We start from the raw sequence: 25,328 nt of genomic DNA on the forward strand, positions 1-25,328 counted from the left end.
TTATTTATTTTTTACATGTCTATACATTATGGGACATGTGAACCATATATAAGTATGTAACGGCAGTTGACTTTGAGTGGGACGGCACCAAAATTGTGTCATAGTATTTCATCAGTATAGACCAAAACTCTAAGGAATGTGTCCAATACCTTGTTGAATCTTTGTTATCAACACAGTTCTGAAGGGAAAAAGGGGTCCAACCCCAAGCAAGCAAAGTGCAAAATTTTCACTACATTTTCCATATTTATTTATGAAAAATATATATACATACCGGTACGTATTTATACATAGTAGGACATGTGAACCATATGTAAGTTTGTAACCGCAGTTATATGTACACACCCTTAGCCTTGGTGCAAGATGCTACCCAGACATAGCCTCCCTAGCCAGGCGTTAAAGCCAGATGCAAGTGGGTTAAAAGCCACCTAGACTGAAGTAATGACATCAGTCTGAGCCATCAGAACTGCATGTGGCTCGTAGTGTGGGAGTCATGTTTGTTCACACTTCACTGAATAAACTGCTGTATGCCACACTGTTGCGCAAATCTTTAAGAAGGAAGCACCTCGTCATAAAGCTAAAGAGATAGTAGGACCTTGCGCAGAGTGCCTACATGTCTGCATTATGCCAATGGGCTTTTTTGACACGTAAGTTTAACTTCTTCTACTTTCAGCTGCTACCTTTCAGAGTCATTACAAGAAGTTTCAAAAACATCAAGACTAAAATAAAACTGTTGATAACTCATCGTCTTAGCGAAGCCAATTTTCTTCACCGCATCACACTAATATTACATCATATTTGGGACTCTCGGCAGCAACACTCTGATTTTTCCCTGAACTTGATTGGTCCACAAACACACCCATCTCTGACAGGATGGCCTCTGGAATAGGACGAGCATGACGGGACACATAGAACTTCTTCAGACTTGAATTCATAGGTGAAGGTTTATAGTCCGTGCACGACTTTCCGCTCAGACTTGGAGCGCACTGCACATCCACTTTGTAGAACAGTTGGCCGTGGTTCAGATTACAGAGATCCTCTTTAACTCCAGCAGTCAGAAGTGGCTCACATGCTCCTAATAGGTCATCATCCCACTTGTTGTCCTCATCCCAAACTTCAAATCTCAGTTTAGCTGATGAAATATCCTCTGAGCCCAGGTTGACGACCATGCCCCAGTGTGGGTTGTTGTTGTTATAAATGACAGGAGAACGCCGGACTTCTAATTTGTTGAAATTCACCTTCACGTATCCATCTGTACCGGTGGTGTGGTCGCCCCACAGACCAGAAGCCCGCTGTATTGTTATGATGACCCGTGCCATTCCCTTACGAACAGGGCAGCAATCTTGGTTCACGGCAGGGTCATTGTGGCACTGGCAGACGCAGGCATCCCTCGAGTCGGTTCTAATTCCAGCCTTACAGCGATCAGTGCAGTTTCTCCACAGGCCTTTCTCCAGGATGTAATGGCTAATGGCAGAGCGCAGGTTTTTTCTGACTTTGTTCGTGCTAGGTAGTAACTCATGCAGAGAGTCCAGGGAATATGACACGATATCTGGGTTTTGTGGTAATGTGCTCAGCCATCCCTTGTAGGCTTCTGGATTTTTGTCCGCAGAGAAGAGAAGGTCTGGCTCTGTGGTATGACCACCTTTTATTTCTGTGAACCTGTGGAGGACAGAGTTGCTTGAACAGCTGCGACAGAAAGAAATCATAACAACTCTGGAGGAGTCAGTCTTTAAAGAGTTTAACTCTGAAGCCACCAGAAACAAGGCATAATATAGCTGTTAATTATTATGGTTTAGTTAATGGAAGAACAAGTCTGACACCTCGCTGGGGTTAGAAGAGATAACAAATCAGAAATATCTGAGAAAACTTTTACATACCTGTCATTGAAGAGGCTGGAGAAGGCAGACTTACTGTCTGTCTGCTGTATATCCTTTTTGCAGTGTTTTGCTTCAGTACTTATTTTTTTATCTTTAATACTGGCAGACGCTTCAACTTCGAGGCACATCTGCACTTCCTCGGCACTGAGCCCTTGAAGGCTGGCCTGGCACTGTCTGATGCTGGTGACAGACTCGATACTTCCCCCCAGTTTCACCTGGAATCAAATAATCCAACACAATTTGCATGTGTTACTCAGAAATGACTGACACAATTTTGCTGTGTTTCAGGTGCACTGTTGTTATTGTGGTTCACCTTGGTGATGTAGTGGGTCCCAAAGTCATCAATGAGTTTGTAAAACCGTTGTTTGGTTTCTGCGCTGTAGGTTTTGGGAAGCTTTTTCAGAGCTTTGCGAAATTCTCTGTGCAGCTTTGGAGCACTGGACACTCTGTAGCTGATTTCAGAACAACAATTAAACATCAGAATTGCATTTCAGCATTTTTATCTTGATAAAAAAGAGACAGCGCATCAGAGTACTCGTATTCTTACCTGTAGTACTCGCAGGACATGCTGTGGCTTGCGAAGCTGTACTTGTCATTCTTGGTTTTCTCCATGGAGTAACTCGAGAGATGAGAATTGGTACCACCCAGCATCAGTGACGCACTTTTACTCCCCGCTTGAAGATCTAGATTCACCTTCCAGTTGTTTTCAACAGAAGAAACGCTGGAACTGAGAAGAGACTCGCTGGATTTGTGAAGTTTGGTGGAAACTTTGGCGCTGCAGGACTGCTTTGCCCTCCAGTCCACCACTGTCAGGGGTAGCTTTTGCTTTTTGTTCTCCAAGAAAGGGTTGGCACACAGCATGCATGTTTTATCTTTACGTTTCCACTGATTCATGTCGAGCACAAAGGCTCCTTTACGTTCCATTTTGGTGATATCAAAGCCCTCCCCGGCCAAATTGGCTCCCGGAGCAAATTCTGCATCGGCGCACTGTTTTGGTGTCCCGTCTGTGCACGACTGATACGTGCAGTGAGGGAGGGACAGCAGGAGGCCAGCACAGATCCAGATTTTCACGTGAAACATGTTGCTACTGAGCTGGAAATATTTATTTAATGAGCCTGTGTTATTGAAAGCTGAAAAAGAAACAATTTCAGGTAAATAAACAGACACGTGAAGCAGTTCTGTAGTATATAGTGCGTCCTGAAAGACCACATATCATTTGTGGTTAAACTCAATCACGGTTTTGATTTGTCTAAACCTGAAAGATGTCTATTAATTTTAAGATTTTTGCCATCTTATTAAGTAAAATAAGCCCCAGAATTAGATTTTTTTTCCTTAGCACTTTGAAAAATCTTCAAAAAAGCTCCCCAAAATGTATCAAGCAACTCTACAGGTAAGACTACTCACTTTCTGTGTGTTCCCGCTGCACATACGCATCAGACTGTGAGCAGCAGTGTCACGATATAATCTTTTATATGCAGAGAACAAAGGATGAACACAGTGGGGTAGCAGAGGTGTGAAAAGCAAGTATGCAGGCGGTCTGAATGACACTAAGCCAACCTGTTATTTTTCTCATGTGATCATGGAAAGTATTTTAGCATGTCTTTTTCTTCTTTGTTTATCAAACTAAAATCAGCTTGACAGCAACTGAGAACAAACTGGACATGAGGTTACAAAAAAACCGACAATAACATGGTCAGTCAAAAGTGTGATCGGGTAAAAGATAAATTATTTTTAAAAAAACTCAAGCTCCTTTCTCATTTTCTTTTTTTCAGAAATTAGTCATTGTGAAACCTGCACCACATCATTTGCGACATATAGGCTGTCCAGACCAAAGAATGACTGAGTGAGAGGAAAAGAACGGTGTGAATCGTCCAGAAGCGTTTACAGGATGTCACCTGCCGCCTTTCAGTGCTTCTCAGGAACTTCGAAAGCATGCGTGTCTGTGAACTGTAGGAAGACCCCAGAGTACCCGTATAGATGGGGAAAACATTACAACTCTTCAGAGAAAGTCCCCAATCTAAGTCAGTGGATTTGAACCCAGAATCGTTATGTGATGGTGTGAACCACAACATCACCATGCCTCACATATACTTCACTGCTAAAGTAATAAAAATTTCACACTATAGACCAGAAACTTTTGACTGAGGATCCAACTTCAACCTGTACTTTTGTGTCAATCTGTACTTTTATGTCAGTGACCCTTTGAGGTGTAACCCTCAGCAATTTGAACATGTAATTAATGTTTTTATTAGTTTTGGCAATCAGGTAACAAAAAAAAAAAAAATCCAAACCAAAACATTATTACTGTCACCCATCAATAACTATTTAGATTTTTCTCAGAAAGTGTGCTCTGGACTTCCCAAAAATACAGGGTTAGGGTTATAATCTCTGATGAGTTCCATGATTTAGACCTCAGAGTGTTAAAGAAACCTTGGAGTCAAACAGATTAAGGCTAGGAGCCTTTTAGTCTAATGACCAGTTATATATCTCTTGATGCATGCTCAATCATCAAGGTAAGGACTAAAAAACTGATTCTGTTCATCTGGACGTAGTGTTTTCAGGTTGAAGAGTATGTAACTCTAGCTGTACAAAAAATATGCACAAAGAACAATTACACCATGAGTTATGAAGTATAAGAAGTATATCTTTGTAGAACAAACAATATAAGAAATTCACAATAAGTATTACAATTTTAGCACTTTCTGAAGACAGTTGACTCAGTTTCATGTCACTCATGAATTATTAAGTTGTTTACCTGAGTTGTTAGTCCAGGCTGTAGGATGACTCATATTAATGACAATGGGCTTGTAGTTTATTGTCTGCCTTAATGATTAGACTGGCAAAGGCCTTTGTTGGCCTTGTTATAATGTTTGTTATTAGTTATTTATCCCAGGAGCTCAAATATGCCCCCCTCTCCTAATGACCAAGTACTCTGTCTGTCCACAGCAGATGTCAGGATGACACTTCGTAGAGTAAACCAACAAAAAGCTGGTAAAGAAGTTGGACATACTAGGAATAAACACCGCTCTCCACAACTGGATCTTGAACTTCCTAACTGACAGGCCGCAGTCTGTCTCCATAGGAAATAAAACCTCCAAAGTCCTCAGACTGAGTACAGGATCGCCGCAGGGCTGTGTGCTTGGTCCACTGCTGTTCACCCTGCTAACACATGGCTGTACTGCACAGTACAGCTCAAATCACATCATCAAGTTTGCGGATGACACAACAGTGGTGGGTCTCATCACCAACAACTATGAGTCTGAATTCAGAGAGGAGGTACAACACCTGGTGGACTGGTGTCAGAATAACAACAAGAGCTCAATGACCCACACCGCACTGCACATCAACGGATCTGCTGTTGAGATGGTCAACAGTGTGAAGTTCCTGGGTGTGCACATATCAGATGACCTCTCCTGGAACCTGAACAATATCACCATCATGAAAAAAGCCCAACAACATCTTCACTTTCTTAGGAAACTGAAGAAGGCCAGTCTCCCTCCTCCCATCCTCCCATCATTTTACCAGGGAACCATTGAGAGCGTCCTCTGCTGCTATATCACAAGCTCAAATTCAAAATTCAAATTCAAATTTTATTTGTCACACACACAACCATACACAGTATGACATGAGGTGAAATGCTTGTAGTGCAATGCAATGCCCGACCATTAGATGACAGTGGTTTTACAGTATTTACAATTTACAGGTTATTACAAAATTTGCAGATTAAACTGAGAAATTTACAGTAAAAATGTGCAAATAGCAGAAAAAGATTATAAATTATAGGAAGTGTGCATGAAGAAAAACCAGACTGCGTGTGGTGATGTGATGTGTGTGGGAGTCCAGTCCTACACCTGGTTCAGGGCCCGAATAGCCTGGGAGAAGGCTCCCAACTCCCAACTCTATGACAAACACATCATCTGACGTGCAAATAGCATAGTGAAGGACACTTTCCACCCCTCACGTGCAATGTTCTCCCTCCTTCCATCTGGCAGACGGTTTTGCAGCATCAAAACTGTAACGACCAGACACTGCAAGAGCTTCTTTCCGCAAGCAGTCAGAGCCCTCAGCTCACTACCACCAAAGGACTGATATACACATACACCTTTACAAATACAAATACACCTCACAATACTCACCAAAAGACTCAAAAACAACAAAAGCCTCCACAAATCCGCTGCAAACTGGACCTGGAAGCAATATGCTTATTTGCTCACTCAGTCACATAGTTACTGAAAACACATTTAAATTATACTAGATTTGCACATTTTGGAACTTGCACATGTCTTCGTCCTGTCTTGTCTACAATTTCCTGACAACAACTTGAACCCAGTATTCAATACCTACTGCACAATCCACTTTGTATTGTCTATGTCCTGTCTTTGTTTATTGTACAGTTATCATTATAGTACTGTATAGTATTATATAGTTAGTAATTGTCCCCTAATTTTACCAAAATTTTGCATGTTATTTATTTGTAATTCCTAGTTTTATATCTCTGGGAGATATAAAATATACTTAGAAATTATATACTCGGGTTTTGTAAATTATTTATATACGCGTAAATGCACCCCGGGGTGCTTGGGGTCAAACAGCATTTGGGTATGCCAAATGCATACTGTGTATGCGGTTGTATTGACAATAAAGCTCTGGAATCTTGAAATATGAGAATTTCTTTCCAACTCAACTTTGACAAGTGAAACAATAAAGTTCCTTGACTTCTTTTTGTAAATGTAGCTATTATTTGTTGTAAATCTACCAGTTTTATTTGTGTAAATTTGCCCTTTCTGTTCCATATATTTGCCTTTTTGACTCTCTGAATTTCCTCTAAATATTTTTCTCCTAAATTTGAAAGTTTCTTTCTCATTAGTTATTTCTGTATTCTTTTTTTTTTTTACTTTTTTTTAAATTTTTTACCTCTGATATGCAAGCTTGTTTCTGCTTTTGCTTCTTTTGCTATCCGTAAGTAAAACTGATTTCAAAACTCAAAATATTGAGGTACTCAGAAGTAACTCAAAATATTTATAAGTTACTTGTTAAGAAGTACTACTAAGTTACTTATTTAGAAGTAACTTAAAATTTTAAGATAACTAACTCAAAACTTTAGGCCAATAAGTCATAATTTCGATTTACCTGTGGCTTCCTTTTCCTTCCCACCATCCTTCTCTGTCACAGCAGTCACCTGCATGTTCGGCATCACTATTGTATTTTTGTCATTGCCACCGTCTGCAAACTATACATCATATCAGGTCTGATTACCATCTTGTAAACCTTTCACTCTATCCTTCTGTCACAAATCACCTCCAACACTTGGTTCCACTCACTCCACCCTGGCTGCACTCTGTTCTTCACTTCTCTTGTGCGCTGTCTGTTGTTTTGGATTTTTGACCTTAGGTATTTAGACTCATCTGTCTTCTCTGCTCCCTACAGCTTCGCCGTTACATCCGTCTCCCTCTCATGCACAACACATGCATTGTCTTGCTTCTACCGACTTTGGAGAGATGAGAGCCATCTCTCCACGAAGAGTGCTTATTATCACTAAAGATCACACTGTACCAACATCACTGTCCATGGAGACCGCTGCCTGACCTCATCCTACCTCTCTCTGCCTGGCTTTTTTTTCACTAGCGGAAGCAACCTTCCAAACCCTAATATCCTGTCGTATTTTTCACTCGCAGCTTTACTTTATCCTTTAGTGTTAGGTAACTATAATAACCTTATTTGAGAATAGTTGTGCGAAACTTCCTGGCTTTTATTTTGAAAACAACGATCGGAAATGTCCAGGTTTCTGTCTGAGTAACTTGACGCTTGGAAGACGATGCAGGGGAGACTCGAGGCCGCCGGAGAGGACTCCGCATTTCAAGGAAAACAGCCACCTAGAAATAATGATGGATCATAGTTGGCTCAAACACCTGATGAAGACACTGAATACTCGCCGTATGAAGCAGGCTGGGCGTGTTTAAAGCCAGCCGGCTCAAGTATCCGCTTTTACATCCTCAGCCACCGGACGTTGGTAGGCGACTGCCCGGCTTGCTAGCCCGCAGTCCTTCAAAATCTCTGCTCCACAATCACGGACCTTCTCCATTTATTTTTTTATTTTTTCAGTGGCATTACGAAACCTAGCAAGTATACAAGGGGCTGGATTAACAAAAAGCGCACGTCTACTTTCAATGCAGTGAAGGTGTAACCTGCTAGTCCTGTATTTCACATCTGACCGCTGGGATCGAGCTAGCATCATCTGGAGTTGGACGCTGGCGCGGCTCCCCTACAGCATCCTTGCCTGCGCCGCTGCACCGGAATGCTAACTAACGAGGAAATGGCTTTAACATGACCGCGAACCCTTCGCCTCTCAAACGCCTAGCGCTTGTAGGTGGCACACGGACACTTTAGATGTCAAATGTAATGTCCGCCGGGAGCTTGCATCATGCGTGTGGCTTTCCGCGTCTGTCTCCAGCCTCGCGGATGACACTCGCACAGGTACCGGCGGTTCAAAGCGAGCAGCGACGGCGCGCGCACACAGTTGCCGGGTAGCGCTTAGAGACTTCTCCTGAGCTAGCTAGCGCCGAGCTAGGCGGCTAACAGCACAAAATAATAATTAAAAAAACAAAGCAAAAAACAAACAAACAAACAACAACAACCCCAAAACAAAACAAAAACCTCACAACCAATACCAATGGTTTCCCATAAGGTTTTAGTCGCAATAATCTTACTGAACGTGTATATAGGTGTACAGTCAGTTTTTTACTTATTCGGCGGTGTCCTTTTAACCGTCCTCTTTGCTATGGCATTTTTAAATGGACCCAGGCTGCTGGACTGGGCGAGTTCACCTCCACATCTTCAGTTCAACAAATACGTCCTTACGGGATACCGGCCAATTTCCTCCGTGCAGGACTGCATCAGAAGCCTGTTTTACCTGCACAATGAACTTGGAAACATATACACTCACGGTGAGTACAACAAAAATCAGATTGGAATGCTTAGTCAGCATGTGAGATTTGTGTAGAGAGGGAGACAGACCCTGTACCTGCTGAAGGATGCACTGCCAGACTCTGCAACACAGGCTGGGAAGCTTTCATGAAGGCATACATGACTCACACTCTTTTTTATTTTAAATATACATTATTTATCCAGATGACAGCAATTTACAGTTTATTTCTTGTACAACTCTTCAGTGTGATTCATCTAAAACGTACAATAACAGAACACAAAAGCAGAACATGGTTTGACTGACTGATTTATTTATTTTTTATTTTTTCATTTTTAATGTGTCATGCATAAGGGAATCAGTCCAATCCAAACAGGCTTACAAGGCACAACTAGGAAGAAACCAGAGCTAGAGTAGGACCATACAAATTACAAGAGTACTAAAGAAATAATCCAGCTTTGAAGTCTCACGCATTAGGAGCAAAGGCAGCAGACTCATAGACATCAAAAATGATTAAAAACCATCTTCAGTCATCATCAGCGTATCAACACATTTATGGTTTGACAAAGAGCTCATTAACTATCACAGAAGGACAATACAAAATAAACTGATTTATTTTTAAGCATAAAATAAGATTTGGCGACTATCACCAGTTATTACACTGGAAATACTACTGCCAAGTTTATTCAGTTTTCAATGAATAAAAAAAGCAGGAAATCATATACTTTGAAAAGCTGTAATGTTTGCAAGGCAATGTTTGCATTGATGCAATGTATATATATATATATATATATATATATATATATATATATATATATGTATATATATATATATATATATATGTATATATATATATATATATATATATATATATATATATATATATATATATATATATATATATATATATATATTAGGACAGATCATCATCCATTGGACGTACAGCGTACAGCTTATTGCACCAGCAGCATCTGGTCTTATATAACTATCATTAGCTTACAGCTTGAAGTGTTTGTGCTAACTAAAAATAAAGACAAGATGGTAGTTTATTAATTTTTAATGAAATTTGCAGATTGTTTCGGTGAAGTTTAATAAACTCCTTGCTTTCTAAAATATAACAGGACACCGGAGTATATTCTCCAGCGTCTCACACTTCTGATAATCAGCTGTCTGCTTGACAGTTTTAGCTGTGCAAAAACTATAACTTTAATCTCAGCCAAACCGATTTACTCAGGAACAAATAAAATACTAAAGAAAGCCAAACAATAACATTTTTAAGTTATCTAAGTGACTTATATATATGTTTAACCTGACTAGCGAAAGACGGCGGTGGGTTTGAAAACGATTTGCCGGGAGTCCGGTGTTCTCACGGCTCTAGTTAGCCTTGCCCCCGCCTAGCTAACGAGCTAGTGGGTAACAGACGTCTCCGAAAACGTCGGAGCGCTTTTGAAAATATGCGGTGTCTTGATAAACTGGGCAGATATTTGAGGTTTACACAGCTACATTCTCGCCTGAAAATATGTTAAACGTTTATTTTGTGACCCAGAAAGAATAATAAGAGTAAAGTTAAAACTACTAGCTGCCGCCATTGTTGACAGCTGCGCTATGAATTCTGGGACACAGCTTCTTCTTCTTCGGGGTTTAACGGCAGCTGGCATCCTTGTACATGCAGTGCTGCCATCTTCTGTTTCAGTCCGTTATTACACTCTTAAATCCTACTACTCATTCCTGCGTCCTTTGTGATCTTACAAAGCTTCAAACGATGCGTCAACTATTAAATTAGTCGTCGACGATTTTAATAGTCGACATAATCGTGACTAGTCGACTAATCGTGGCAGCCCTAATATATATATATATATATATATATATATATATATATATATATATATATATATATATATATATATATATATAATGAGCATATGATGTTTGTAATGAAGTATTTTAGAATTATATTAAAATGAAAATTAAAGGTCTCTTAACTCTCTAGCACTGCATGTTATAAACTAGTTGGTAAGTTATTGTGAGGCCTCTGCACCAGCTCTGGTACATGTGCTGCAGGCAGTGCTGAGAGTATTAAAACAATAGATTTGCTGGATGAAGCATCTTTTTCTGCATGATGTTTATTAAAAGAAAATGTTTTCATGTTGATAAATACTGCCAGGGCCAATATCATTCATGCGAAACACTCAGCCCACCAAAGAGCTGAAATCCAGCTCACTGGAATGCTTTGCGGAGAAGAAGGACATCAGTTTGACGTTTGACTGCATTTTGCAGGCTGCTCTTTGCTGCTATACCTAAAACAAAGGATCACATCATGAAAATGTTTGGCCGACCTGTTATTTTCATCTGAGTCATGTCAGTTTTACAGCCATTGTTTGCCATACCATGCCACTGAAAAGTGATGGGTTTCAGCCCTATCCACTATACTGTTACATTTCTCTGTCATGACGTTAGAAAAATGTAACATGTGGAAAAATTGAGGCATATTCTTGAAATAGCAGAGATTTTTCTTCAGATTTCTCAGGCTGTCCATCAGTTTTATACATGTTACTTCTATTAAAGGCTGAGCTTATGTGAAATCTGGCACCCACCACTTAGGTTTTGGCCTTTTGCAGAAGAGGATCTAATTTACTCAACCTTAAAATACATTTTTGATTAACAAGCATCCAAAAATAACAGGAAAAAGCAAAAACTTGTATTAACTAATGTAACAAAGGCTCTTTGTCTTAACTGTATTGCACCAGTCGTGCTTGTGTGCATTTTCACCCTTGAAAGGCACATTTTTAATTCACGAGAAACACTGAAATGCTGATGTTTTAAAGAATGTGCTTAAACTTCTTTGCATTAACTAAAAGTTTAGGTGTTTTTCACAGGCCCAACTTTTCCAAGTTTCGAAACCTTGGCTTTGAGTATCTGCCAATGCCGAGTAGTGTTAGATAAATAAGCTGTAATCCTTAACATGGATAAAAAATGGGGAATATGAAGGCAGCATTAGTCTCCACTTAAACTTTGTTTTTCAGCTTTGTAAGAATAAATGGTCTTGCCTAATTACTGAGCGTTTAAAAGTCTTCTTTCAGTCAGGATTCACAATGATGAAACTTTCCATCGTGTTGTGTACGTCTCATTACTAGTTTAGTAAACGTTAGGTCCCGGATGTCTTGCCTGCAAAGAAATAATCTTGGCTTAACTTTGCATAGTCATTTTCATGTGCAGTTCCACGCCTGCTTAGAACAAATGCAGCAATCACAACGTGATCAGGAGTGTGACTGTACCTATGTCATCTAAGACCTATTCTGGATCAAAATAAAAAGTTAGTTTTATAGTTTTAGCAATGAGGATAATCTGTGGCTCGCTCACTGGCTAACGACTTGTGACTGACAAATCGTGACGTCTATCTTTTATACTGTGGTGGTCAAGTAAATGCATCGGACTGAACCGAATACATCATCCCGTAGATCAGCACACTGTCGTTGCTTGATTTTGCTTTTTCAACTCAGGATTAAAATTATATCCAATCCAAATATCAGAGCAGAGCATCCTTAATCTGGCCCTGTTAAAAACAGAAATTAAATGGATTTGACACCCCTGATTTAAGCCAGTAGTGCCCAACTTATTCAAAGGACTCTATTTCAAAAGCTGTCACCCTCCCAAGGTGATTTCTTTTGGTTTAGATGTTAACTGTATGGCAGTTTTGCAAAGAGGGAATTTTTGTTGGCAAAGAAATGTTTTTCCAAGAAATGTTTTTCCAAGACTTTCCTGCTTGGAGGCAAGTGTTTAAACGTGGACTGAATTCTTAAAAAGCAGTTTGACTTGCACGTAATAGCAGACTTGTACGTAAGAGCAGATGAAAAACGCTGTTTTTCATCTCTCTTGAACTCTGTGTTTACACAATGTGCAATTCTTTTAATAGTTTGCTACAAGCCCAGATTAATTGCAGAATTGTGTTAATCTGTTCAGCCAAAGGTGAGAGTGAGGTGTTGGCCTGTTAGCAGTTTGCGTGGTGGGTTTTTTCTATTTTCAAACTGAGATGATTAGACAGCCTGTAATGTGGCACTCAGCAGCATGACTTGTGTCTTTTGCCCTCCTCTTTTCATATCAAAGTGCAATCTGGATGGTGTCATTTAACTTTGTTGTGGCGCTCCAGCATCCAGCAGTCACGGCGCAGTTAAACAGCATCAGTGATTATCAGCTAAGTGGCTCTGGATGTCTTTATTGCACTCCAGTGATGTTGGCTTAGCGTGTGACCTCAACATAACAGGCTAATGTTTAATCTAATGAGCATTATTTTCCAGTTTTCCAGATCTGAGAAGAAGAAGAAAAAGCTGCGCTGTGCTTGTAATTCTTCTTTATTATTGTGCTGTAACATTTCGGCTGAGTTTCATGAGCCGGCTTGTTTTGCATATAAACTGAAAACATCCTGCCCGCAGCTCAGGGGCCTGTGCTTCGTAACGCGCTAAGTGAGTTAGCCGGATTTGATTGTTGACGATTTCGCGTGATCCTGGATCGTTCGGTTCCCCGAAGCCCATCCGGGACTTGCTGTCATAGCAACAGAGCCGTAAGCGTAAACCTGCTGGGGAGCAGGTTTACTTTATGTAAACAGGATTAGATCGCGGCCACGCAGGTATGCCCGCGTCATTCATACGAAAGCAACAGCGATATTCCACCACTGTTTCACCATAAATAAATAACATCACTGTAACCAAAGATAATGCAGCACTTGATCCTTTTATTGATTTCACACAGATACATACAGGTCATTCCCTAAAAAAGGGAAATGTACTATTAACATTCTATTACATGTATGTGATTATTACAGATGTAATTCATATTTCAGAGTAGTAATTGTAAATTACTTCGTGTAATCAAGATGAGAGACCACGGCTATAAAAGCGAAGGTGGATTTGGGAAGTCTGTCGCAGTCATATCCTGTCCGTTTACGCGAGCAACCCATTGCGGAAGGTGCAAGATTGATAAGGAGAGTCCTCAGAATTCAGCGTATATTGCGGGACAGACAGGATCCTTTAGCTCAGCGCGACAGTGTGCTCATAGAGAGATATCGATTTTCCCGTGAGGGTATTATTCACTTAACCAACTTGTTGACGAGGGGGTGCAGGACCACCACCTGTCTTTTTTTTTGCTCTGCCCTTTTCTTGGTTGCTGTTATGAACAAACAAACAGAGTATTCCAGGGTCTCTTTCCAAGAGACGACAAGCAATATAAGTGATAAATATTACCATTCTGTAGAATATTCTTATATTTCACTTTTACTTGTTCCCATGTTCTAGTGGGTCCTGTTGTGGCTCTAATGTGAAAGGGGATATAATATAACTAGGGGTGGGTTTTTATAATCGATTCATCGATTAAAATCGATTCTGGCTTGGATAACGTAAAATCGATTCATTAAAATCCTGAATCGATTTTTTAATATAAATTTATTTTGTCCGAAATGCCAGAATCTGTCAGGAATCGCTGTGCGGCAGGCAGGAGTTGGACCCAAAATGCAGGACTCACAGACTCGGGGAGGTGAACTCAAAACACAGCTTTATTTGCTGGGAGAACAAACATACAAACTAGACTAAACTGGGAAACCATAAACTAAGAACTCACAGGGAGATCCACACACAGCATGAGGGACGACGTCACGCCGAACAGAGGGAGACGCAGACAGAAATACACAGAGGGTAAACGAGGAAAGTGGGAACACACGGGGAACACAGGTGACACTGATAATCATAACGAGACAGGGCGGGGTGAACTGAACATGACATGTACGGGCGTGAGAGTCACAAAGTAAACAGGAAGTGCACAGAGGTTCAGACAGGAGGAGAGAGAGCACGGGGAAAACACAGACATAACGGGCTGGGGAAACATGAAACAACCACAAAGGGAGACGAGGGCTCATAAATACACAGGGCACACAGGGGGGGGGAGAGAGAGCACGGGGAGAACTTGGACATAATGGGCAGGGGAAACATGGAATAAAACATAAGGAGAGACGAGGGCTCACAGATACACAGAGGGGCACACAGGGGGTAAAAGCCATGAAGGGAAAACACTTAGGGAACAACACAACAGGGCAACTCAGAAAACATGGCCTAAATAAGGAACAAAATACAAACATACAAGAAAACTAAGAACACTGGGCCAACATGGCCCAGGACCATGACAGAATCTCTGGTGACATCTCACAAAATTTCAAGAACCACCAAACAGTAAATGAGAGCAGGTACAGGGATTCTGCACATAGACTTAAACACACAGCGCGACCCGCGGATCAGAATCAGTTAGATGTCGCCTTTCTCACAGTCGGGGCTGAAAGCCGACAGCTCGCTGATCCGGGTCTGCGCTTTGTGTTCACGCCCTTTATGCGCTGATTCTAAAGCTATTAGTTTGATCTCTCTCCAAACAATATTGACCGAACCAGCAGCAAAAGAAGATCCAAACGCTTCACATAAACATCGTCATGAATTCACTCTTTTACTGTTTTGCTTCCATTGCGATGCGCAGCTCTCTCTCTCTCCCTCTCTCCCTCCCCCTCTCCCCCCCCCCCCCCCCTCTCTCGAACAGTTTCCCTTTCTTCATTATTCGCTTGCTTGTTACACAAGTCTACTGTTGCTTACAGCGCTGTCGGCCGCTGTTTTTTCCCCTTTTACATTCTTCCGAAAAGAAAACCTAATTTCTGCTGTTCAATACTGAACAAATTGAAACTTTTTAAAATTATTCAAAATGCAAAATGCTTAGCCGTGTCTCTAATAAAACCGCTGTAACGTCAGAGGTAATGTTCATTAATTAATGGTTTTCTTTCGTTTTTGATGTACTGCAGAATATTTTTATAAAATCCCAGGCCAGGAAAATCACCTACATGTTTTTCTGTGTTTTATCTTCAGCTACTTTGACACAAAGGCATCTGCTGTGATGCTCACACCTTGGATAAAGTCTTGAGAGTGTCAGCTTCCTTTTTATAGATACAAAAATATGTAAATGTCCTGATCTGAATTATATCTCTGACTGTCAAAATTTCCCAGATTTAAATCGAATCGAATTAAATCGAATCGTGGATCGAATCGATTCGGGACCTTGTGAATCGGAATTGAATCGATTCTAGAAATCAGTGACGATACCCAGCCCTAAATATAACATATTATAATATAATATAATGTAATATAATATTGGATAATATGGTGTGATATGATAAATCTACCCTACCGCCTACTGGTGTTGGCCAGAGGGGCCGATGGCGCAATATGGCAGCCTGGCTTCTGTCAGTCTGCCCCAGGGCAGCTGTGGCTACAACCGTAGCTGCCTCCACCAGTGTGTGAATGTGAGAGTGAATGAATAGTGGCATTGTAAAGCGCTTTGGGTGCCTTGAAAAGCGCTATATAAATCCACTCCATTATTATTGTTATTATTGAATTACTTACGAGTTTGATTTGTCAGCAACTTTCTGCCAGCCCTCTCTCCTTGCTTTTGCAGCCTTTGCAGTGTTCCCTTGCGTTTTAATTAAACTCTGAAACTCCTGAAATCCCTCACTCAAGAGTTCTTGCTCTGCTGCCGAAAAATACCGAGCGCGCTCCTTCGACATTTTCGCCGACCAATCAAAGGGTTGCCGATCAATGTTTCTACTATCGATGCGTAGCCCCTGTTGGGCCACCCAGTGATCTCACATTACTTCATCCAGCTATACTAATCGTCAACAACAGGTGTGTTCGGGGAACCGGAATAGCGAGCTCAGAGTTAGCGCGATGATTTGGTCTTGGATGTTTCATTTGATCTTGGATGTAGTAAGCGACGTACGAAGCACAGGGCCCTGGTCTCAGATACTCAGAGGTCCTCGCTCCCGCTGCTGTGTCCACGCCTGACTTCAATTCGCCAGCTCAGGGCGAATGCTGAGAGGGAGATAATGTGCTTAAAATAGATGTGTTACAGTTGCATGCCATTCCTTGTATCACCTGCCTTGTCTTCAGTGAGAGCAAATATGAGAGAAAGGGAGGAGTGCTGTAGGTGTGTCTCAGAGTGATAAGAGCCGTATGTAAGCGGATCAAATTTCAAGGTCTGCATTTTGCTCACGTAGCAGTCAAATTCCCTGCCAAACAGGGAAACTTAAATGGGAGCCGTGTAGCCATTAGCAGCGTGGCCTTTTGCTGCATCAGAATTAGAGCTTAGTGGGAGCTTTGGCTTTCTCTCAATGGGGAATCACTGATACGTTGGTGCCAATCACGTAGGTTTCCCCTTTGGCTCTTCTTGCTGGTATCTGTGCACTCTCAGCAGCCATTCACAGCTACTGATTCTCATATAGTGTGAAAAACAGCGTCCTCGATTCCAGAAACTCATGAGCGAGATAATCCATCACCGTAAACACGACACCTTAATTTGCTTTTGTCAGAGTTGAGCGGATGGTTTTCATACCAGCATGTGGGCATATTACCTCAGGCAACATTATCCGTTGGACTCTATTTAAGCAGAAGTAAAAGATGGTGCTTTAGTGGTTTTAATTGCATGTCATCAGATTTGTTAAAAGTGTTGTGACACAAGAAGCACTGCTGTCAGGACGTGTGTGTCTTTACATATGAGATAAGATAAGCTTTACTTTATTCATTCTAGAAGTTTTGAGAAAGTATATTTTTTCTTGTATGGAATAACAATGAAAATAATATACTAAATAATAATAATAATACCAACAGCAATTATATTATTAAATGGAGGTACATAAAGCAGGTAATATTATTTATAAATATAATAAAATAAAATAAATAAAATATAGAAATTAAATAGTGATATGAATGTTAATTAAATCAAAGTTATGAGATATATGCATGTATTAATAATAATGATTTTAAAATATAAAATGCAGATTACAAGGTTAAATAAAATGAAGTATTGTTATTTAATATTTTACTTTATTGTGTTTTTACAAAAGACATTTTTTAAATTATTAATTCAATCATTGCCCTGTATTAAGCTCAGCCTTTTACATGACGTTCTGTTGTTTAGACTATTTAGATTTTTATGTAGCTCATTAATTTCATTTGATTATTCAATTTCTTATTTTTTCTATTTATTTAAAGTTTATTTGATTTTTCTCTTGTGTCGTTTTAACATTACAATTTCTGCCTAATTACACAGTTTAAAAACCACCTCCAGTCTTTTCCTGTTTCATTGTGTGCATATTTCACAGTGTGTTTATTTTTCCACTTCCAGTCATTACACATGCTTTTAAATTTACAGATCAGAGTGGTTCTACAAAGATAAAAAATAAAAGTGTTTCACTTCTGTATGAATTGACTTGTTGAGCCCTAGAAGGACTTTAAATTAAACCCCTGTGTAGTAAAAAAAACATTTTTAAATACTACTACATTCCCATTCAGCGAGTATTTGTATTTGGAGGCTGATTCCAGAGCAACTAAAAACTCTTGAGTTATGCCACATTCTGCAGATGTGATAAAGTCAGTCTTTTACAAGTCTTTTATTGTGTGGTATAGGTAAAGCCTTCTTTTATAACCACTGCTCTCTCGGTTTCTCTGCCTGCTCACTCTTCAGGCATCCCTCTGGTTTGCTTCCTGGTGCTGCTGCCTCTTAACATCCCCTGGTCTCAGATCAGCGTGACATGGCTGGGTGTGGTGCACTTCCTGGCCTGCCTGTCACCCCAGCTGGGCTCTGTGGTCTACCACCTGTTCATGAACCACGAGGGAGGGGAGCCAGTCTACCACACCCTCCTGAAGCTGGACGTGTGTGGAATCTGCATGATCAACACACTGGGTGAGGCCTCATGGATTCATTGTCAGCTGTTGTTCTCTTATTGCTGATCTGTTTTCTTCCAGGATGGAATTGATTGTCAGTGATTTACCGTGCAAGTGTTTTGCTTGGAGGTGTACCAGTATTGATTTGTCGCAACACACTCTGATTCGATCTTACTTTGCAAGCAATGATTCGAGCTCTGAAATGATTATTGATCTGTCCATGCTGCCTACATCACCCTATTGTAAGAAAAAATGACAGGCACATTATTTTTTATTTCTTTATAGACTTCTACACTTTGAATGAACCTTTTAGATTTGCCCACTACACCGATATCGATAATACAGTACATTCATTATTAATATTGTGACAAAGCATGGGAATAACAGGAATTGTGCCAGGAATTTTTACCAACCCTGCAACCTGCCAGGCCTAAGCACCGGGGATATTTATTCATCTTTACGACCAAAGCTACAACCCTTACGTTAGCTTACAGGCCTCCTGTTCCCATTAACTGTTTTTAACCATAAAACATATTTGGAAAATCTACAATAAAGTCTAAAAAAGGGATTAAACACCCAAGAAAACATTGTGATGTATTACTGTTTTACCTGATAATCTGATGTCAATCCACTTATGCCCACTAATTATTCATTTAGGTAGGCTAAATCATTCATCAGTGTATGTTAACAAGGTTAAATATGATATGAATGTTCTTTTCATGCTAGTTGTGGATAAAGTATCCTTTGTGTTTCATCACAGAGCTGCATAGACAAAGGTCTTTCTGTCTGTGCCATTCAGCAATTATCAATTAGTCGTTTGTCGGCTGCACTTTTTTTGAGGGGTTGCCGCAATGGTACATAAGCATCTGAGTACTGGAATAGGGCACAACCCTCCTGGTGTATTCAGAGTTAGGGTATGCACTAGTAGAACACTAACTTGTGACTTCCTGTGCTTTGGTTGCACAGTTTTACCCAACTAGTCGTTAAGAAAATACCATGAAAGCAGTTGGCATCATTTAATTGCACTAAATTCCTTCATCCCCTTAAATTCACTGTTATAGGCCTTTCAGATCCTTTCTTTAGATAGAAAGGATCTGAAATCCTTTCTATCTAAAGGTTTAGCAGCAAAGTCTAGAGGCTATGAACAACTAGGGTTGGGTTGACATGATAAAAAGAACAGAATAACAACTCTCAGGAATGCAGACAGACGAGTGGATACACGTCCTCCCGAATTAACTAATGCATACAATTCATGTGAACGTAAAGAAAACTCTGTCAGGATTAGTGAAGTTAAACAGACTCAAATGCAGGGCAGACAGAGAGTAAAACAATATGAATATTAATGGACAGACCTACAGGTAATTTTCAGGATTTTCAGCAAGTAAATAACAAAACTCCAACATAAGGGAACAGAAGATGGTTAGCAGTGCAGAATTAGGCAAGAAGACAAAGGCAAAGGCAAATATAGCTTTAGACAGAGGACAGACCGGGAAACAATAAACGTGAGAATAATTAAAGCAGGAAATCCAAAAAGGAAGGAAAATCCACAAAGGCAGGAAACAATGAAACATGTAAGAAAATCAACCTTTACAGTAAAATATGAGTCAACTAAAAGACTAATAACTCACCCTGCCGACAGGAGGACTCAGGTAGGAGAACACAGAGGGCAGGAGAAGTCTAACAACAATGTAATCTATAACAAGGATCACTTCTTCTTTTTCTCTTTGCCTACAAATGATTTTCCATTTGCAGTTAAAATGAATCAGAAGAAAACAGTTAATGATCACATCTGAGTCACAAATTAATTGTGTCTTGTTCGGTTAATGGATTCATCACCCTCAGCTCAAGGTGACTGTGAGTTTAATAAAACAGAAATGCTTTCAGTCTACGAAATAATAACTTTTCCGTTGAAACAACGTCCTCTACTTATTTTATTTTTTCCTTTGTGCTAAAAAAACTCCTTTATTTTACTGAGTTATCCACGTCTAGAAAGCTTAGCTTATTTAGTAGCTGTATTTAGGAACAGTGCATTTAAAGCTCAGTTGAACATTAGAAGAACTGAACGCTGCAAATCTAAGGGGCAGAGTCTGCAATATTAGCAGTCTTGATTCATGATTAAGCTTGTTGAACAAGTACTTTGATGAAGGACCCTTATTAGCTTTTGACCCACAAAGGTTATGACTATGGTTACAGCAATGAATGACACAGTTATTAACTCTAATAAAATGATTTCACTCAACCTGGGTTCACCTTCTCTGTAACGGCACTACCTGCTGATTGTGTGTCAGAGAGGACAGGCTGCAGACCCCTAATGACAACATAGAGAAAAACAAAGGGCCAAATTTTACAATACTGACGATTCACACACTTGGTCCTGAATACGTTTTACAGTCCACATGCTTCTATTTTTAGTCGCACACTGTAAATCTCTGTCCCATCAGTGTTGCCTTCCTGCTGAGTTCTCTAGAAAAGAGAACTGCCTCCTTATTGCAGTAACCTCATCATCCACTTCCTGTAATGTGACATAAAAAATACAAAGTTTGAGGTTGTTTCAGCCACCTCCCTGCACAGTTGCACTGTGATTACTGAAACCATCAAGCTTTGACCAAAAGCGCGGAGTTACACACGCAGCTTTAAAAGGTCAATGATTTGTGCTTTTCACGAGGCGTGGCTTCATCGCTCTCCTGACTTCCCTCTGTCTTTTTTCGTGTCTTAGGAGCGCTGCCTATCGTCTACACCACACTGCTGTGCTACCCATTTATCCGCACTGTGGCCCTTTTAGTCTACATCCTGCTGTCCAGCCACGCCATCTACTGCGCCGTCACCGCTCGGAGCAGCGTTCGGCGGTTGCGCTCCTTCGCCTGGCAAGCGCTGTTTCGCTTCTCCTTCTTCCTGCTCCGCTGGGTGGGCGTGGGCGGCGGCAGTCCCACCTCGCTACGCCACTTTCTCACGATGGATGCACTGGCCGTGCTGGGCGGGGTCATCAACATCACGCGCATCCCGGAGCGCTTTTGGCCGGGTCTCTTCGACTACTGGTGCAACAGCCACCAGATCATGCATGTACTGGTGGTGATCTCCATCCTTTACCTGCACTGGGGCGTGCTGGACGACCTTCTCTGGATCACCAGCTACGACTGCCCCTCAGATTGACCCACACAGCAGCCCCCCGGCCCCTCACAAGGAGTGCTGGAACATACCATTGAAAGACCTCTGGGGGAGGGGGGAGCATGGAAAGGGAAGGGAAAGGACAGGGATCACAGAAACTAATGCTGTGCATGTGTTCACTTCATGCGCTGAAACTTAGAATGTTCATATCTTCGTCCATCTTGATTTGTGCGAATGCAGGTAAAAGTATGTCGAGTAACACGCACAATCATTCTGACTTGCTCAGTTGCCACAAACTTGGTGCAAAGGCATATACATACACACACACACACACACACACACACACACACACACACACAGACACATCCATACACAAACCGATAAAAAAAGTGGAAAATTTTAAAAAGTAAATTTATTAACCAAGTTTTAAACCCTATAATGTCTTAGGTAAAGGTTACAGCTCGAAGCCTTTTACATAATGATAGAAGTTTCTTTTAAGGATTACTTGATGTCGTTGATTAAAATGGTCTTAATCAGTGGTTCTGAAAGTTGGGTCTACGGCCCATAGCTAAAATATCTAGTGATAAATTTCCTTTAAATTGCTGAAATTACATTCTGATCTTAAAAAGTGGCGATCTACAGATGGAGACTATATTTTGTGTCCTTTAATCACACCCATGTTATCTTTGGACGAGTAGAAACTGACACGCGTCTAAAATGTTTAGATTTAAAAGTTTCATAATTTTGGCATGCAAGAGTAGAAATGGTAGTAAGCATGCGGTTTGTCAGTGTTGGGATTATAAGCGAGACCTTGGAAAAATGTTCTTGCCCGTCGCCTCAGGAATACACCGAGCTCAGCTGTGTTGCATTCCAAGTCTCATGCTGCTCCCGAAGCTGATCTCGCCCACTCACGACAATGCTTGCAAATCCATCAGACAGGTTGCGAGTGTTTTTTATGGAAGCTGCATTAAGATGCACAGAGTAGGGCCGGAATTCAGACCCAGAAGAGCAAAGAGTGTCTTGCCAATTTTGAAAGAGTGCTGGGCGGTATTCTGATTCTAATGTAATTCATCTGAATATGAATTTAAGAAAATAAACGAGGCTTTTTACTGGTAGAGACCTAGAAAAGACAAAACACTTACTGTGACCTTTGGAGGGGTTTATATGTGGTAAAACATTTTGTGTAAGAAGTACTTTGGAGTGTTTTGAGAAGGGGCTTGTATTAACTTTTCAAACTCAAGGTTACCACTGTGTGTTAACGCCACTGAAGGTTTCATAAAAATTTAAGGGGCTGGGTGAGTGGGAGGAAAATTCATGACACAACCTCAGAACTTTCAAGATTGAAGCTGTAAAAAGCACAGAATGGCACATTTATGAGGAAAAAGTCCGAAGTTTATATTCCTGAATCGCCTGTGTGGTCTTCCTCTTTTCCTCTTGCCTGGCAGATTCATCTTCAACATCATTTGTCCAGTATATGCACTACTCCTCCTCTGCACATGTCCAAACTATCTCAGCCTTGCCAATTCGGGTCTATATATCACAGCAGGTCTCACCATCTTGTAAACCTTTCCCTTCATTCTTGCTACTAACAAATCACTCCTGGCACTTGTCTCCACCCGCTCCACTCTGTTCTTCACCTCTGTTGTGCACTGTCTGCTCCTTTGGAGGGTTGACACCAGGTATTTAAACTAACCTACGTTTCTAACTCATTCACCTCTCCGTCTCCTTCTCATTCACACACATGTATTTTACCTTCTACTGACTTTAATTCCCACCCCCACCTCGGAGCCATCTGTCACTCTTACCGCACACCTTACCACTGTCTCTCTATCCTTATGCATGTCTTGCACCACTCTCCCATACTTCTCTGTCACTCTTGACTTTCTCATGCAGTTACATAGTTCCTCTTTTGGGACCCTGTCATATCGTTCGATCCACAAAGACACAAGTCTTACCTGCTCTATACTTCTCCATCAACACTATCAAAGCAAACATCACGTCTGTAGTGCACTTTCTCGTTTTGAAACCATACTGCTGCTGACTGGTCATCACCTCTCTTTTTCATGGCATGGCTCATCACCTTCATCCTGCTGTACTTACTACAGCTCTGCACATGACCTTTGTTCTTGAAAATCAGCACCAGTACACTTTATTCCGGAGACACCTGCTCTCTCCAGGGTTTTGGTAAACAAGCTGATTGAAGATCCACTGCCCTTTCTCCCAGACATCTCCATACCTCCACAGGTATGTCTGGACCAACTGCCTCTTCATAGCGGCCCTCACGTCCTCCTTTCTAATCCTCTGCACTTTCTGATTCACAAACTGTCCTCCACCTCCTCTCTCTCATTTTCTTCACTCATCAGCTCTTCAAAGCACTCCTTCCACCTTCTCAACACTCTCTTCAGTTATAAGTACATTTCCATTTCTATCCTTAATCACCCTGCACATCTTTTCCAGTTGAATCTCTCCACCTAGCCAATCAATACAAGTTCTTTCCTCTCCAACTTCACGTAACACTCACTGAAAGTCTTTGCTTTGCCATTTCTTTTGTTGCTGTACTCCTAGCATCCCAGTAGTCCTGTTTTTCTTCAGTCAACCACCTAGGCTTCTTGTCTCCTTGTCATCCTGAAGATACACAAAATACCTTCATTGCAGTTGTCCTCACTTTTTCAGCTCTGCTTTCCTAATCATTAATTAACTTTCACTACCACCCAGAAACTCATCTCATCTCCTCCCTAAACTCTGTACAGGATTCTTCCTTCTTCAACTTCTAACTCTACCGTCCTGTAGAAATTTGCGCTCATACCACAAGCACTATTTTAAAAATAAACACTCTATGCAGACCAAATGAAACGCCCCTCAACCCGACGTCGATTTGCATGAGAAACAGTGACCGGTGTATTCCTGGGGTAAAGGCTCCCTGCCCCCAGACGAGTTTAAAAACCCCTCGTCCAAATGATATGACAGTCTTTGTCTACACATGTGCAGCATATTCATATCTCACATCACATACACAGCACGCGCTCTCACGCACCTTTGTTTTTACACATGTACAAAGCACTTTTAGAGTTTTAACTTCGTCCAACAGACTGACTTTTACAGGACTGTTTAGTTCCCTGTTTTCTGCCACTGCCTCTTTTTCTTCTTTGTCCTCTCTGTCGTCTGAATGGTCCTTACCGAAGGCGTGCGAGGGGCTCATTCCTGAAGCGTGCCAGCAATGAGCTTACCTGCTGAGATGTCCCAGACCACCAGATGGGATCTGTTGAGTGTTATCAGCTTTGTTTGCACCAGTGCCAAAGAAATTCAGGCATTTTTAAATCAGAAAAGAAACTGATGTCTATGAGCTGCCTTTGCCAAACTTTTGCTTATGTCCAGCCAACCCCAAGTTGATTGGTCTTACGCATTTATTATGACCTCCCTTTGTTTGGAAGACGACCGTTTCCATTTGTGCGAGATGTAATTATCTTTTTAAAGGCAGAGCCTGAGTGCTTTGTGAGTCTTCTGCGCAATTGTGTATAAAAGCCATTGAATGTGCGTAGTTGTTTTACACTAAAATGCCACCATGTGCACATAATACATAAAACTATATGTGGCAGTGCTGAAATGTAAAGGGGTAATGACTTTATAATGCTATTTATAGTTATTTGTCTTCTGGCCCCAAACGCGTAAGGATATATATTTAATCAA

General features: G+C 40.9%; 2 protein-coding genes across 2 annotated transcripts; one reads left to right on the forward strand and one right to left on the reverse strand.

Annotated features, from left to right (window-relative positions):
* Positions 1-773: 773 nt before the first annotated feature.
* LOC146634156 (perforin-1-like) lies at positions 774-2,954 on the reverse strand. Its single transcript, XM_085352830.1, has 4 exons — positions 2,422-2,954; positions 2,188-2,326; positions 1,875-2,089; positions 774-1,656 (listed from the first exon to the last, which is right to left on the reverse strand). The coding sequence occupies exons 1-4, from the start codon at positions 2,952-2,954 to the stop codon at positions 774-776; spliced, it is 1,770 nt and encodes a 589-aa protein (XP_085208956.1).
* A 5,590-nt stretch (positions 2,955-8,544) lies between these two features.
* Positions 8,545-21,686, forward strand: paqr4a (progestin and adipoQ receptor family member IVa). Its single transcript, XM_085352831.1, has 3 exons — positions 8,545-8,818; positions 18,337-18,555; positions 21,253-21,686. The coding sequence occupies exons 1-3, from the start codon at positions 8,545-8,547 to the stop codon at positions 21,684-21,686; spliced, it is 927 nt and encodes a 308-aa protein (XP_085208957.1).
* The last annotated feature ends 3,642 nt before the right edge of the window (positions 21,687-25,328 follow it).

The sequence above is a fragment of the Diplotaxodon limnothrissa genome, linkage group LG4 (assembly GCF_057381915.1).
Source record: "Diplotaxodon limnothrissa isolate DT_005_m linkage group LG4, D_limnothrissa_male_GT1.1, whole genome shotgun sequence".
Lineage (NCBI taxonomy): Eukaryota > Metazoa > Chordata > Actinopteri > Cichliformes > Cichlidae > Diplotaxodon > Diplotaxodon limnothrissa.